Source organism: Calliphora vicina, chromosome 3, assembly GCF_958450345.1.
Source record: "Calliphora vicina chromosome 3, idCalVici1.1, whole genome shotgun sequence".
NCBI classification, from domain to species: Eukaryota; Metazoa; Arthropoda; class Insecta; order Diptera; family Calliphoridae; genus Calliphora; species Calliphora vicina.
The window spans coordinates 44,980,080-44,998,376 of NC_088782.1; the positions used below are offsets into that span (position 1 = coordinate 44,980,080).

General features: G+C 30.2%; 1 protein-coding gene across 3 annotated transcripts in view; it reads left to right on the forward strand.

The window, feature by feature from the left end:
- Nucleotides 1-18,297, forward strand: part of Pka-R1 (protein kinase, cAMP-dependent, regulatory subunit type 1) — a 94,136-nt gene that overhangs the window by 49,722 nt on the left and 26,117 nt on the right. The window contains exon 1 of one of the 3 annotated variants that reach the window (XM_065502757.1): nt 5,006-5,131. The exons of the other annotated variants lie outside the window; for them this stretch is intronic. Within the exon in view, the coding sequence (XP_065358829.1) occupies nt 5,105-5,131 (27 nt within the window). The 5' untranslated portion in view covers nt 5,006-5,104. Of the gene's footprint in view, nt 1-5,005; nt 5,132-18,297 lie in introns of those variants that run through there. 3 annotated transcript variants of the gene reach the window in all.

Consider the following 18,297-nt stretch of genomic DNA (forward strand, 5'->3'; position numbering starts at 1 on the left):
TTCACTCACTCGTTTCAATAAGTCTCTCGTTGTTCTTTTTAATTTCGTTTTTCTTTTTATTATTTTTTTTTAAACATTGTTTTCTTAATAATTTTTCATAGTAAATATTTATGGTGAATGACTGTGAAAAGTTTAGTCGGGCAGAACGAATTGAAAAATACTCTATGCATACTTTTATAGAGGGAATAGAAAATTATTAAATTTTTATTTTGTAAGTTTCAGAAATAAAATCAAAAAATAAATCGGGGTTGTCTAGAATACAATCATTGTCGGAATCGGTTTTGAAAACGACAAAAAGGTACATTTGACTTATGAAATCCAATGCAATTTTTTGGTTTAATCCATAAGGAATTTAATTCTAGATCGAATATAAAACCAATAATTTTCAATTTCACGAGACCAATGTACTTTTTCTGTCGTTTTCAAAACCGATTCCGATAATGATTGTATTCTATGACAACTCCGAATGTCTGATATACAGTAAGTGAGAATACAATGGAAACTTTTTCAAATATCAAAATCCAATTATGAAATTTGTATTTTATTAATAAATACTATTATTTACTTTTAAATCTGAAAATAGAAAACAAACTATAAAGTATTTATTAGTATGGTATTGACAAAACAATAGAAACATAGGTTTCATCTTTCAAAAATCTAGTTTCTGGAAATTTTAGTGACTCAGTATATTGTTGGAGATCTCTCGTTTTTCATTACTGCTTCATAGCTTGCTTTTTGGGATCCGATTTGGGATCTACAATTTCACATTGGTTTTCTAGGGTTTGAGATCTGGCGATTGGACAGGCCACTGTAATACCTGTACCTCATTGCTTTGAAACCATTCGGGACCATTATTGTGCTGAAATCCCCAACTAGGCCATATTTTCCGCAGCGAATGGATGCATAACATCGTTTAAAATGGACCTGTATCCAATTTTATTCATCCAGTATCTATTATGATATGAATTGGACAAATACACTGTGGTCGATTCCGGCCAAAAATCCATTACTTCTTTATTTCTTCATAAAAATGTTTGAAATTTGTTATTTGTATTAAGAATAACATAACCAATACAGGGTTTGGCCAAAAAGCATGGACGTTCTAAAAGTATCAAAAAATTGGCATGTAAGTGAGTGAAATTTAGACCAAAAATAAAGAATAAAATATGTGATCGAAAAAAAATTGGTCATTAAAATTTCGGATTACATATACAGGGTTTGGCCAAACAATCATGGACGTTTTGAAATTATCGGAAAAATTAGGTTATTCATGTAAATGCCTGAAATTTGGTGTACATTTAAGAACAACACACTTGATTCATCGCAAAAAATATTAGAAATTGCATACAGGAGTTGGCCAAATAAACATTGACGTTATAAAAGTATCGAAAAAAGTATTTAATTTTTGTAAATGGCTTCAATTAGGTTTATAATTAAAAATAACATAAATGATACATTGAAAAAATTTCAACATACAAATACATGGTTTGGCCAAATCAGCATAAACGTAAATAACTCTCAAACTTACATAATTTTTGAAATTGACCAAAAAAATACAAAAAAAATGTGTAAAATATGGAGGCACTGAAATCGTTCTGGTTATTGGAATGGCAGATAATTGCAGCTGAAATTTATAGTACTTACTCTTGATAGTTTACAGTATTAGATGTTATTTATACTTAACCTCTAATAGCCCCTTTTAATTTGTTCTGGCCTTTAAAACTTTTTTTAATTTAGTTTCTATAGATTTAAAACTAGTTCCTAAACACTTCACTTTTATATAAAAAGAACACGCAAAAATTCCGTAATAACTACGTGGAATGGTTAACTGCTAACTGTTTTATAAAAAACATGTGCTAATTTGCAAAAAAAAAACTTTAAAGGAAAAAACACAGGCTACTTCTATTCAAAAGTAAAAAAATCACATTTTTCTAATATTAAAATGACAAGAAAAACCTTTGACTTTACAGCACTATAAATAACCATATAGTTACTTTATAGCCAAAATAATTATGACACTGTATATTCTGAAATGTTAAGAAAAATTTTCCTTCAAAATTTTATAAAAATTTTAAAAACAAAAAAAAATATTTTTGACCGGAATTTAGCACCGTGCAATACTTTGTAGTGTTGTAAAATTCCGTTACTTTTGACTACTGAATACGTTTTAAATCTGAATTTAACATTTAAAAATGTTTACTTCAAAAACAGAGTTGCATTTTTTCACCAACAAATATTGATATTGTTTTGGCATTTAATACCGGGAAAAATAGACAGTATTGAGTACTGAGTAACCCAATACTCAATACTTTTACACTACTGATACCTTACCCCGCAAAACACCGCCAAACTTGACTGTTTTATTTGTGTACATGAAGTCCAAACATTATTCCTTCGGTCGCCTTACACATGTTCTCCCATCACTGCCTCTAAAACTTTATTTGGATTCATCCGAAAAGATCACAATATCCATTTCTCTGTCAACCAGTACGGTTTATTGTAGACCAGCGTCATTTGCCCTGCGTCTAAAACTGATGGTGGAAGTGTTTCATTGGTTTCAACTAGCGAGATATTGTTTGTGCGGTTAAAAAGTGGTGATTTTTGACACGGAAGACAAAGATCGCCCAGGCGAAGACAAAAAATTGGTGGCATTACTTCATGCGGATTGTTGGGAAACTCAACAGAGCTTGTAAAATCATTGGAAGCTACTCAAGCAGCAATTTCAAAACGTTTGTGAGCAGCAGGATTCATCCAAAAGTAGAGAAATTGGGTACCATTCGAATTGAAATCGAGAGAACTTGAAAGACGATTATTTTGCATGTCCGAAATGATGCTTGAAAGCTATAAAAGAAATTAATTTTTGCACCGAATCATTACATGCGACGATATATATCCATTATGATAACCCGAAGCATAAGAGATCGTGATGCTCGGCCATCACGATCTCTTATGCCAAATATCCATGGCGCTAAGGAAATTCTCTGTATTTAGTGGGAGCAAAAGGGTCCTATTTATTAAGAGCTGCTGGAATCTGGCCAGAACGCAAATGATTCCGCGCCGAACGCAAATGATTCGTATGAAGCGAGCATTGGCCGAAAAACGCCCAGACATGAAACCGTAATATTTCATCATGACAACGCTCGGTCACATGTAGAGATGCTAAACGGGGAATTCCGTTCCCGAAAATCCCGGGGTTTTCGGGATTTTCTAAATCCCGAAGCCCGGGATTTTTTAATTTGAAATCCCGGGTTTTTCGGGATTTTCCAAATCCCGTTTTTCATAAATAAATAGGGGAAATTGTCATTTTTGTGTGACTTTTTCATTCATTTTGACATTCTACATGCCCGAATATCGCAAAGTGATGTTCAGCAAAGTTGTTAAGCTCAACTCCTGCTATAATATAGTTAATAAAGGAAAACGGTATTTTTGGTTTTCCTTGAGTGGGGCTCTAGAAAATCAATTCTTAAACTTTTTTTGTAAGTTATCTAACAAAACTCAATTTAAATCCTCTTCAAATGAAATTGATTTTATCTCAGATGAGGAGCTCGAACAAAATGAAAATATTTCGATTGCTAAAAGGCTAAAAGATATTCACCCCTATCGGCAATAACATGTGAAATTTTGTTCCCATGAAATATCCATTTCCCTCGAAGGGAAAATTGCTATCGGGAATATCATGATGAACTTTACATTCACAATAGTTGATTTTGTTCGTAACAGCTGTTTATTGTTTACAAAATTCCATCTAAAAATTTCACAACAAGGGGAATTTTTTCACGTAAATAAAGTTGATGAACGAAAAAAGGAAAAGGGAAAATATTTCATGTGAAATATTGATTCGCGATAGGGGTGATTATTAATAAATGTAAAAATCCCAAATAACAATAACGAAACCAAATTATAATGTAGATTTTCAACTTGCAAAAGAAATAGATCATTTTATTTCTGAAGGAACAAGAGAAAAATACTTGCAGATTTGTTATAAGTATTTGCAAACGGGTTTGTCAATGTGAAAGATGGAATGTGAAAGATGTTTTTCGGAAGCAGCATATGTCGAAAACAAAATTCGTTCCAGAATGGCAGATGAAATCATAGATGCTATAGTATTCTTAAGAAGCTATTTAAAAAATTTATTGTTATTTCATGCAAGTATTTTATGGTTTTTAGTGTCTAATAAAAATTAATTGCTAAATAAAAAATTTACTTTCAATTGTAAAGACATAATTATGTTCGTTTCTTTCTTATAATTTTCGGGATTTTAGATTTCCCTTTACCAAATTTTTCTTTACCAAATCCCGAACCCCGGGATTTTTAAAAATCAGTCCCGATTAGCATCTCTAGTCACATGTTTCAATAACTGTAAAAAACTTTTTTAGAAAGAAGTGGATGGGTAGTTTTAGCTCACCCGCCATATAGTCCAGACCTTGCCCCGTCCGACTACCTTTTGTTTCGATCGATATTCTCGATTTGTACTCTCTCTAGGATACAATAGTGTCAAGTAAATTTACAGGGTTTACCTATTTACTAGAAGATCTCTTAAAGGTTTTCAAGAATAGATTTTCATATTCACATCTATTCCATATGAGTAAATATATAAATTGTGCTGTTACTCAGCTTATGACAAACTATTTTACACTCATTAGTATTACTATACTAAAGAGGGAGGCTATTTTAAAATTTAAATATAATAAATTTATCTCTCTTAAAAGAGAGTGTAAACACTTTAAACACTTATAGATGATGCTAAAAAAATCTATATTTTTTATATGTTTTGTATTATTTATTTATTTTTTAACGTTTAGTGTTAAATATTGTGTGGTAAAGTTATAAAGTATATTTGTGTTATAATTATTCGGGAAAAATCGAAAAAAAAGAAAAAAATACGAAACAAATTTATTTTGGGTGCTAAATATTTATTAACAATAAAGCTAAACAAGAAATACCAAGCAAAGTTCTAAAAAAATTCTTTGGAATTTAAATATAAATTATTTATAAAAAAAAGAATAGAAAAATTCCGTGGAAATTTAAAAAAAATACAGTTAAAATTTATAAAAATTAAATTGTTTAAACAAATATTTAAAATATCATTAGCAATCAAAAAATAATGTCAAATAAATTGTCACTTAAATTGGTAAGTTTGCGGCGAACAAAAAACTCAAAAAAAAGAAAAATAATTAATGAAGCTAAAATAAAATATAAGAAAATAACAAGTGATAAATGAAATACTAATCTAATATAATTTAATTTTGTGTGAGAAATTGTTTATACAGCTTTTTTTTTTGCCAAAAAATAAAAACGTAGCTGAAAAAAAACAACGTAAATCCATTTATTAACTTTGACACTTTGTTGTGACAAATTTTTCTATTGTAGACATTGTTTCGTTGTTGTTCAGTAATATAATTTATTTCCATCGGATTGCTATACATAGACATACAATTTTTCCCAGTTGGAAATTTTACGTCAGTGATGACTTTTTTTTAATAATGACACTCATCTGACTTTCTAAAGCATGTGGTCAAATGTCACCTACTTAAAATCAGCAGGTTGTCAATTGTACAAAAATGAGTAAGAGATTTTAGTTTTGCAGTAAAAACTTAGCATTAACCTGCAAGTACCAAATAACCCATTAAAAATGTATGCTTCTTTAAGAAGCTTTTATAAAAAACGCATTTGAAGCACTTTAAAAAAGAAATTCTTAAAAACAGTTATGCAAGGGAATAAACACAATAAATTTTTAAGCGAGAAAACAAAAGTGATGATTAATGACACGATTATGGATGGCAACCGAACTTCAGTTGCGTTGTCAGTTGCCTAAATGGTATTACAGATGGCAACTGGCAGCAATCTTTTCTGGCAACGCAACTGAAGTGTTCGGCTGCCATCCATAATCGACGCATAGAACAAAGCAAAACACAAATAAACCTGCTTCCCAGCAAAAACATAGTAAAGACTTGCCGTTAATAAACAACTTACTTTTCAATGCCTATGATTTACCATCTGCATTACTTTCAGGTAGTTTAGTAATGTCCGACATACAATCTGATATATATAAGTACTTGTTTGCGCAATTCAGAATAAATTCATGATAAGATTCTTTAAACTTTTGACTTAATTACAATTTTGTTAATTTAAATCTAATCAAAATTGATTTAAAATATTTGTTCTTCATTCAGTTTGATTTTTTTAATCTCTTAGGGCCATTTTCTCATGTGATTATCTTTTTTCCCAACGAAAAACTGCACATTAAAGAAATTTGGTTTTCTCAATGTCTCATTTGCTTCTATTCTGTCGCAAAGCTAACCCGAACTCATCTGCCAATTATTTATTTATCGTACAGATAAATTCAATCAGCTGACTGATGTTCATAGTTTTTATGTGTTTGTGTTTTTGTAAACGAAATTAAATAGATTTTATAAAAAAAAAAAGTTTAATAGAGGAATTAACATTAATTTGATGGAGGATGAACTCGAAGAACATGAGTTACAAGTGAATGCTGAAAGAGTTTATCATGACAGGCCTAACTACCTGGCAGACATGAGGATAATGAATTTTTCAAAAGATTCCGGCTATCGACGGCCACATTAAACAGCTGATTTATGTAAACATGTTATCACTTGAAGGTGATACTTTCACATCTATTTTGAGAGGTATTGCCATCTGAAAATAATGTTTTTTGTCGGTATATTGAGAAAATCAAAATTGTTAACGGACAGTTTATTGGCCTAATAAATTTATGTTGACATTTAGTAACAGGCAGTTTCGATACATTGAGAAAACGGGCCTTACAATATTATTAATAATAACAGGGGTTCTCAAGTAGTAATTCTGTTTTATTGCAGTCCATAGAATTCAAACATAGTTATAGCTTTTCTCGATCACTTCGTTTAGTACATTTTTATTAGCAAATCTAATGAAATAGCGAATCAAGCCAAAATCGTTCCAAAGTGAAGCGTATCCCAGAGAGAGCGTTCGGCATCGATCGAAACAAATAGTAGTCGGACGGGGCACGGTCTGGACTATAAAGCGGGTGAGGCAAAACTTTCCAACCTCTTCATTCCTAATACCTTGTAACAGGTATTGCAACATGTGGCCGACCATTGTCATAATGGAATATTACGGTTTCTTGTCTGGCCGCATATTTTGGACTGCAAATGCTCTCTTCAAACGAATCAGTTGCGTTCGGTACAGGTTCCCTGTGATGGTCTAGCCAGATTTCAGCAGCTCATAATAGATAGAGCCCTTTTGGTCCCACCAATTACAGAGCATTACCATAGGGCCATGGATATTTGGCTTTGGTGTCGATTCGACAGGTTGTCTGGGCTTCACATACGATCTCTTAAGCTTCGGGTTATTGAAATGGATAAATTTTTCATCGAATGTATTGATTCGGTGCAAAAATGATTTTCTTTTATAGCATTCAAGCTTCATTTCGGACATGAAAAATCGTCTTTCAAGGTCTCTCGGCTTCAATTCGAATGGTACTCAATTTCCCTGCTTTTGGATAAATTCTGCTGCTCGCAAACGTTTTGAAATTGTTGCTTGTGTAGCTCCCAATGATTTTGCAAGCTCTGGTTGAGTTCATGAAGTAATGTCCTAAATCTTGGTCTTCAAACCTTTTGGCTGGCCTGGGCGATCTTTGACTTCTGAACCGCACAAACCATCTCTCGCCACTAAAGCTAAACTTCCCGCATATGACGCTTTGTTGGCACAAAAATCGACATTTTCGAAGCAAATCAGTTTGTTATTCACACTATTATTTTTAATAACTAAGTGAGAATAAATGACAGATATGTGCTCTTCAAAATGACATATAAGTTATTAAAAACAAAAACATTTTTCAAGAGATACGTTATTTATTATAATCCCGCTTTTTTAAGTCATACACCCAATAAATTTGTTGTAAATAAAACAAATTAAAATGCAAATATCTCTTAAACTAGTTTTTTTGTAAGTAAAAAAATAATAAAAATATCCTGATGCATAGAATTTAAAATATAAAAATAATATATTTTCATTTGAATAAACTTAAAACGCAAATATCTATTACCTTTACTACGTAATTATTAATTACGTTCCAGACTTTTGTGTTGTATAATATTCTGAAAACCATATGAATAATAACCTCAATTGTATCAATGGTTTTCTGCGGTGTGTCAAATAAGAAATATTAATTCATTAATTTAAGAAACATTTTTTAATATTCCACAAAAACAAAATGGATATGTTTGTTGCCTTAATCAACGTTAATTAAGCGATTAACAATTTCAATTAAACATTTTAATAGGGTGTTTTTTAAGCCCGATAGAACTTGAAATTGTAAAAAAGAACACAAAAAAGTTAATCAAACATTCTTTTATTTGAAAGATCAATATATAAACATTTGGAAATGATTTGACGAAGCGCATTCTGGTCGTCCAATTTTGGGACACCTTTTCGAGCATTAGGAATAACTCAAGCAATGTTGTTGAAATTTTCGTTGTTCAAATGTAACGTTCAGAGTAAGATTGGATAATTTAGTAGCATTGTTCAAGCCTCAATCTATTCATAACATAATGATTTGCCAGAGTATACTGATCGTAAATGTAGATTATTTAAGCAGTATGACAGTTCTTTTGACAGTTAACCCTTTCGTAAGTTCCGTCGGACTTAAAAAACACCCTTTATTTGTTTATTAAGATCGTAAGGGATTCACAAAAAACTTTTAAAAATAAAACTGTCATGTTATAAGACTTCTTTACAAATACTCATGTTCACACCGTTAAACACAAGTTTTTGTAACTGTCTTTAAATATTCCTGGAATTGATTTCTTTATAAATTTTCATCTTTACACTGTAAATAATCAGTATCGCATGGTGACGTACTTATGTCAACAAAAGATATAAAATATGAAGTATTAATGTTTGAAAATAAAATTAAAAATTATATTTAACGCCTACATATGTATGCATTTTAGTGAAGAGTGTGTGGTGTTGACACTTGCAATTTCAAGAGAGATATTTAATTAACATTTATTTAGATATACCTACATATTTATTTTACTAATTATTAAGCTTAAATAAGTATATAAGAGGAAAATATATATTGGTAGTATTTAATAAAAACAAATTAACAAAATTATAAACCAAAAATAATAATGTTGGGTAATTAAAACACAATGCAATTAATATAAATTTGATTTGAAACGTGTCGGTTTTTTTTTTTGTTCAAATCGCAAAATTGTATTAAACATTTAAATTTTAAGTGAAGGTTGGCTACTGTTACTGATATATTACCTTTAACCCTGAAATATAAAACTTCCCATGCACTTCATGTCATGATAGAACATTATGGTTTCATGTTCGCTTCAAACGAATCAGTTGCGTTCGGTACAGGTTCCCTATGATGGTATGGTCAGATTTCATCAGCTCATAATATATAGGACCCTTTTGCTCCCACCAAATACAGAGAATGACCTTATTGCCATGGATATTTGGCTTTAGTATCAATTTGGCTGATTGGCCGGGCTTCACATACGATCTCTAACGTTTCGGGTTATCGTAATGGATCCATTTTTTAATGCAAGAAATGATTCGGTGCCAAAAATATTTTCTTTTATAGCGTTTAAGCAGCATTTCAGACATACAAAATCGTCTTACAGGGACTCTGAAATTGCTGCTTGAGTAGCACCCAATCTTTTTGCAAGTTCTTGTTGTGTTTTACAACAATCTTAATCATGTACGATCTTGAGTTTGACAGTATTTTATTAGGAAAATCATATTTTCTATAGAAAATCTTATGTATAACAGTATTTTGTGTAGAAAATCTTCAGTATAACAAAATTATCTATAGAAAATCTTAAATATAACAGTATTGTCTATATAAAATCTTCAGTACAACAGTATTTTCTATAGAAAATCTTGTGTATAACAGTATTTTCTATAGAAAATCTTCAGTATAACAGTATTTTCCACAGAAAATCTTCAGTATAACAGTATTTTCCACAGAAAATCTTCAGTATAACAGTATTTTCTATAGAAAATCTTCAGTATAACAGTATTTTCTATAGAAAATCTTCAGTATAACAGTATTTTCTATAGAAAATCTTCAGTATAACAGTATTTTCTATAGAAAATCATCAGTATAACAGTATTTTTTATAGAAAATCTTCAGTATAACAGCATTCTCTATAGTAAATCTTCAGTATAACATTATTTTCTTCAGTATGACAGTATTTTCTATATAAAATCTTAAGTTTAACAATTTTTTAGATGGTAAATTTTTAGTATAACAGTATTTTCTATAGAAAATATTCAATATAATAGTATTTTAAATAAAAAATCCCCTGTATAACAGTATTTTCTATAGAAAATCTTGTGTATAACAGTATTTTCTATAGAAAAACTTATGTATAACAGTATTTACTATAGAAAATCTTGTGTATAACAGTATTTTCTAAGGAAAATCTTCAGTATATCAGTATTTTCTATAGAAAATCGTCTGCATAACAGTATTTTAAATAGAAAATCTGCAGTATAGCAGTATTTTCTATAGAAAACCTTTTTTATAACAGAATTTCTTTTGCTACAACTATTTCTATTATTCTATGTTCTGACGGCCGCTTTGAGTAATAATATTTGTATAGCTTAAGCGCATTTTCTTGATTTGTTGTGAAATATTCTTTTACTGAAGCATAATTTATTTATTTAAATCCGGCTCTAGGTCATATTAATGCAGAATTTTATATTGTTGTTGAAGAACTTTAAAAAAGAATAATTTTTTGTTTTGTTGTGTGAATTATTTATAACAATGCCTCTTAGCTATTTCTAATATACCAATTGCAATTAATATTCATTATTCAAACAATTGGCATAAAATGTTTTATTCAAAATATTTGCATTAAATGAAAGAATAAAATCGTCTGAGAAAATTGAATTCAAGAAACTTCAATAAAGAAAGAAATAAATTAAAAGGAATTTTAAAAAATTAAATTTTTTGGTCTTTTATTCAACAGAGTCGCAGCTAGAATCTCAAAAGATTAATGTGTTTTTTAATTAGTGGTGAATATAAAGACAATATGGATTATAATTTAAACTTAGCTCAACCCAATAAAATCTCTTGTTGCTCAGGATAATATTAGATCACATTTACTACTCTTTAGCCATAAAGCTAAATCGAATCTTAAAATATTAAAATATGACTACATTCCTTTAAAACCCTACCTCTAAAGTGTTAACAATGCCAGCCTAAAGGTATGTAAAATTTCAACATAAACTCACACTCTACCACCTAAAACAGCAATAAAACAAACGAAAAAATATCGTTTTTATAAGAATTAAAATGAAAATCAATTTAAAACTCAGTGTGCAGTGATTTCAAAATCAATTCCAGACTTTAGTCAATAAAGGAATGGTAAAAAACAACAACAAAAATTTTGATAAATAATCCAAACATACAATAAATAAATACTGAAGAGAATCATCGTACGAGTATAAAAAAAATAATGTTTTGAATTGTATTGATTTGAAAATGTGTAAATTGAGTTACAACAAGTGTACGACGTATGTCTGTATAAATATGTAACATCATCACTTTAGCACGAATTTATCATAAAAGGCAGACACTAGACAGGCAGCCAAGATAGACAGCAACATAAAAATTAAATTTTTCTATTCACAGTGAGTGACAAACACGACGATAACTAGTCAAACAAACATACAAAGACAGGTGAGTAGGAATGACACACAGTGGAGTCGAAATAAAAAACTGGTAATAAATCTGAATCATATAAGCTACTGTTGCGATTGCAGATTGATGGATGTAAAGGCTGTTTTGTAACCACCCAGGTGTGATAGCTGTACACAGTTTTTCTAACCAGAGATAGTCGTATTTGACTCCATGTATATCACCTTCTAGTTCTAACGAGCTGGTTAAAAATTGCATTTTCTAATTGCATAGGAGCCTATGTCCTCCTATGAATTTAGGTTCTGATTTTCCCACTGTTTTTTGCGCTCGACCACACTGTTTGACATCAGTTAGTTCTTCAGTATAATGTGATTTTATTTTCTACTTTTTTTAAATTGATTTAAACACGTTACAACACGTTTATTTGAGAGTGTGTGTTTGATACACCTGTCTGTTTGACTGCCTGTCCGTGTTTGTAAGTGTTTTAATGTGTTTTTTAATGGTTGCTATTGAGAGTAGTAGTTTTCTGTTGGAAAAAGCTATTTAACTTATGATCCTTAATGTAAAATCTTGTCATAAATAGCAACAAAATAAATTAAGTTTTCATAAATTGTAGAATTATTTTACAATAGCTATTGGGTGTACGACTTAAAAATGTAGGATTTTTTTTAAATTTTGAGCATTTATTTTGAAACATTTGTACAATATAAATTTATTCAAAGTATTGACCATTTTAAGCTATGACCTTTTGCCATCTACCTGGCAACACTGCTCATCTTTTGAGGCCAAGAACGAATCAGGTTCTCTATAAGGGTCTGGTCAGATTTCAGCAGCTCATAATAGATAGGACTCTTTTTGGTCTGAACTGCTCATCTTTTGAGGCCATGAAAGAATCAAGCCAATTTCGGTGAAGCGTATCCCAGACAGAGCTTTCTACATCGATCGAAACAAATAGTAGTCGGACGGGGTAAGGTGTGGACTATAAAGCGGGTGAGGCAAAACTTCCCAACCACTACATTCCAAATACTGATTTTCTTTTTCGGCAAATGCTCGATTTAAACGAATCAGTTGCTTTCGATACAGGTTCCCTGTGATGGTCTGATAAGATTTCAGCAGCTCATAATAGATAGGACCATTTTGCTCAAAGCAAATACAGAGCATTTCGTTAGCGCTATGGATATTTGGCTTTGGTGTCGATTTGGCTGGTTGACCGGGCTACTTTTACGATCCATTACGCTTCGGGTTATTGTAATGGATCCATTTTTCATCGCATGTAATGATTCGGTGCAATTTTTTTTCTTTTATAGCGTTCAAGCATCATTTCGGACATGCAAAATCGTCTTTCAAGATCTCTCGGCTTCAATTCGTATGGTAGCCAATTTCCCTGATTTTGGATGAATCTTGCTGCTCGCAAACGTTTTGAAATTGCTGCTTGAGTAGCTCCCAATGATTTTGCAAGGTCTTGTTGAGTTTGACAACAATCTTCATGGAGTAATGCTGCCAAATCATGGTCTTCTTATGGTTGGCCTGTTCGATCTTTATCGTCTTTCAAGGTCTCTCAGTTTCAATTCGTATGGTACCCAATTTCCCTGCTTTTGGATGAATCCTGCTGCACACAAACGTTTTGAAATTGTTGCTTGAGTAGTTCCCAATGATTTTTCAAGCTCATGTTGAGTTCATCAACATTCTTCATGAAGAAATGTCCATAATTCTATTCTGCCCCACTGTGCGCTGTGTTGGTACAAAATTCGAAATTTTTGAAGCAAAAAAAACTTGATTATTTTTCACTATAATCTTCAATAACTAAGTGAAAATAAATGACAGATATGTACCTTCAAAATGACATATAAGTTATTTAAAAACAAGTAAGAGAGCTATATTCGGATGTGGCGAATCTTATATACCCTTCACCAAATTATACTTCAAAATACAAATTTTAAATATTTTTAGGTAAACAATATTTGTTTTCCAAAGTTGTTTTTTTAAATTTTTTGGAAAAATTTTTTTTTTCAAATTGTTCAAAATATTTTTTTTTAAATTTTAAAAAATTTGGTTTTGTTTTTAAAATTTTTTTTGGAGAAAAATAAATTCGGGTTAAAAAATATTTTTCACGATTTTGAACCATTGTAGGTCCAACTTGCTATGGTCTTATATACGTCATTGCATAGGTCTTTTGAAATATCTATCATTAGATATCCATATTGTCTATATTAATGACTTAGTAATCCAGAAATAGGTCAAAAATCGAGGTTGTCCTGGTTTTTTCCTCATATCTCAGCCATTTGTGGACCGATTTTGCTGATTTTAAATAGGAAACTTCTAGAAAGCATGTCTGACAGAATTATTGAAGATTTGGATCAACAGACAGACGGACAGACAGACGGACATGGCTTAATCGACTTCGTTATCTATAAGGATCCAGAATATATCGATGGCTTAATATAAAAAAGGCGTAACTATTTTTTTTAAATATCAATGAAAACAAAGTTATATTAAATAACTTCATTAAAATAAAAAAAAAAAAATTTAAATGAGAAATAAAATGTGATTTATCTTCTTATTAAAAATAACATTAATACTTTTTTTGTGCCTAAAATTTTAATGGATTTTATTAAGATTTTTCCTTCTCCTGTAAAGCAACAAAAAATCGAGTTACGCCTTTTTTATATTAGGCTATGGATATATACTTTATAGGGTCGTAAAATTATATTGTGGAAATTACAAACGGAATGACAAACTTATATATACCCTTCTCACGAAGGTGAAGGGTATAATAAAATCATGTTTAAGTCTTACACCCAATATATTTATATTATATTATGCTTTGTTAACACATATCCAGAAATATTTGTTGGATACCGAAAATAAGGGGTCCACTTAATTTCAAACAGTTATTAGCTACATATTTATCATTTCAAATAAAATGTTTACAACAAATCACCGTGGAAAATCTTTATGTGCGACTTAGTTCATTTGCACACTCAGTTTTTGAATAGAATTCCGAACCAGAACTAGTTTTTAACAAAACATTGCACCTGCAATGTTTATAAATTCAGCAATCTAAAAAAAATAATATATTTTTTTCTGCGTTTAATGATTTCAACTTTTATAATCCAATCATTATTTTCACTCAGACAGCAACAAGTTAAAATAATATATTGTGCGTAGGCTGCTCCACTACCAGCATTTGCTGTCTAATGCCAGCAATTGTTTTAGTATTTTGTTAGCTTTTTGTGTTTTTTTTTTCTTGAGAAACATTAATCAAAGTTTTCCAAAAACAGAAGAACAAAAAAAAATCACAATTGTTCAATGTGATGTAAACCATTCAATCTTGGAGTTTGACATCTTCCCCTGCAATAACATATAAAGGGGGGGAAATACTCTTATGTTAGTGTTTGGTACTTAAAAAACGTTAAGGCTGCTTTTGGTACTACTTGAAATTATTTTGTATTTTTATTTTGAAATTTTTGCTACACTAGATTATAAATTGGTTTGTGTTGTTGGAGCAGTTTGTCTGATGTTTAAGGCCATTAATTTTTCTAGCTTATTTATTAAGGTTTTTTATTTATGTGTGTTTGTATTATGTCAGAGAGGGAGTCAAATGAAGATGGCTTGAGAGATTTTTAATAAACGATTATTTTAACAAATTGTGTGTACATTTTGAAAATTTAATTTATAAAAAACGTTTTCAATAATGTAATGATGATGTAAAATATAAATGCGTCGTGAAAAAGTGCTTTGACTGGACGTTTTACATGTATTTTGTTTTTGTTACAATAACAAAACACATGTTAAATTTCCACTCAAAGTACTAGTTCGCTATAGAAAAACAGCACATACGTTTTTAAATAATTTTTGAGTGATTCTCATACAAAATTTTGAAAATTGTTTTCCTTTCGTGTTTCCTAATCAGGCCCTAATTGTTTCAGATTATTTCACTAAGTTATCTCTTATACTTTAAAGATATTTAAGTTTAAATTTTAGATTTTTACCCTGACTTTATTTATATATACATTAGGCTGGGTCGATTTGTATGGACGAACAAAAAGTAAAAAATCGTATAGCAGAAACGCAATCTACGGAAAATTCTAAGTAAGTTTCCTTAAGAAACCATAGGTCTAAAATCAAATCCTATCTTCCGCATTTCGTCTTTTATAATTTAAAATGAAGCTTTAGATTGGAAAAAAGTGTAATTATGATTAGAAGTAGCTCCAAGAATTGCTAGTAATAAATTTTTATTTCAGCCAATGTTCGAAAATAGTGATTTTGTTAACAAAATACAAAGTTTATCATTAAATAACAAAAATGTAGCATCGAGTTTTTCAAATTTCTTCACAAATTTTAATAAATCAATTTATTTACTTAACTGCATAAACATTCTACTAAAATGTATTTTAACAACCTAAATTTAAGAAATTTTATAATGAATAATTACAAAAAAATTAATTAATTTAACAATTTAAATTTAATTGTAAAATTTAGCTACTTTTGTCTATTTTTTTCTTACAATTTGTCCCGCTTATATCAAAACTATATAAATATCCCCATAATTATCTTAAATACCCCTAAATGCCTACCCGGGCGTATACTTACTTTTTAATACAACTGTAACTGAGTGCGTATGTTGTTTTTGTGTTTGTTTTTTTGTTTTTTTCAAAACACTCATACGTACACGGGTGTACGTGTGAGAACATTTTTTCACTATTTTTATACCCTTCAGCTTCGTGAGAAGGGTATATATAAGTTTGTCATTCCGTTTGTAATTTCTACATTTTTCATTTCCGACCCTATAAAGTATATATATTCTGGATCCTTATAGATAGCGGAGTCGATTAAGCCATGTCCGTCTGTCTGTCTGTCTGTCTGTCTGTCTGTCTGTCTGTCTGTCTGTCTGTCTGTCTGTCTGTCTGTCTGTCTGTCTGTCTGTCTGTCTGTCTGTCTGTCTGTCTGTCTGTCTGTCTGTCTGTCTGTCTGTCTGTCTGTCTGTCTGTCTGTCCGTCTGTCTGTCTGTTGAAATCAGTTTTCTGAAGACCCCAGATATCTTCGGGATCCAAATCTTCAATAATTCTGTCAGAGATGCTTTCGAGAATTTTGTTATTTAAAATCAGCAAAATCGGTCCACAAATGGCTGAGATATGAGGAAAAAACCAAGACAACCTCGATTTTTGACCTATTTTTTTACCTATATCTGGATTACTAAGACATTAATATAGACAATATGGATATCTAATGATAGATATTTCAAAGACATTTGCAACGACGTATATAAGACCATAGTAAGTTGGACCTACAATGGGTCAAAATCGGGAAAAAAATTTTGAATCCGAATTTTAAAAAAAAAAAAAAAAAATTGAAAAAACCAAAAAAAAAATTTATAATTTAAAAAAAAAAATTTTTTAAAATTTAAAAAAAAAAATTTTAAATTTAAAAAAAAAAAATTTTAAATTTAAAAAAAAAAATTTAAAATAACAATGGAAAAATTTTTTTTTCCAAAAAAATCAAAAAACAACTGGAAAAAAAATTAAATTTTGTTTACCTAAAAATATTTAAAATTTTGAAGTATAATTTGGTGAAGGGTATATAAGATTCGGCACAGCCGAATATAGCACTCTTACTTGTTTGTATTTGTTTTGCAACTGCTGTTAATTGTTGTTGTTGTTATTGCTGTTGTTCTTTTTCATTTTGTTTTTATTTATGGCTCTGCAAGTTTTTGTGTCTAAGTTTATTTTGCTATTTTTATGATTTTAATAAATAAATTTTCTCATAATGTTTTATTTAACTTTTGGAAATAAAAAAAAAGAAAAATATGTAGAAAATTATTTGTTTTGCTTGAGAGCTATTAAAAGCTGAGTTGCCAAAGTCTTGGAGGTGGACAAATTGCAACTTTATTAAGGAATATTGAAAAATAAAGACATTTTTAAATTTACTAATCTTGACTTAAAGTTCAAATTCTTTGCAACATTTTAAAAAAGTTTCAATCGCCTCGAGAAAAACCTCTTATTTATTATAAAAACCGTACTACTCGCATACAATTTACTAAGGCGCTACGAACAAAGTCCCCAATGAACAAAGTCCCCAAACCACAAATGAATTAAAACACCAAAATTGGGGACTTAATTCATTATGAATTAAAACTCAAAAGTTCTAAATGAAATAAATCCCCAACCAAAGGAACTAAACCCCCAAACAAAATTAAAAAAACAGTTTTCGCATATTAAAAATTTTTTCCATTGCCGGCCTTACCTTTTTGCCTCTGTGGTGTATCAAAAACCGGCTTCGCGCAGAATGCGCAATGCATAAAAATTTTCTGAGCGAAGCTAGTTTTTGATACACCACAGAGGAGAAAACCTGTGCGCACGGCGGAAGGCCTGCAATTTTTGAATGAACTAAGTCCCTAAATTTCGGTGTTGGTTTTTTCTATATAAATTTTTTTCTTTTATAATCCCTTAATTTAAATGTTTTTTTTTCCTTTACCTCAATTTGTTTACAATTTTCATAGCTCTGGTAACAAACTTTTACTCACAATTGTTTACCTTTTTTGTAAATAATGGCAACACTTTGCTCACTAATAAAATTAACGGTAATAAGCATCATAATTAACGAGTACTCTCGTATAAACGAGTGTGTTTGTACTC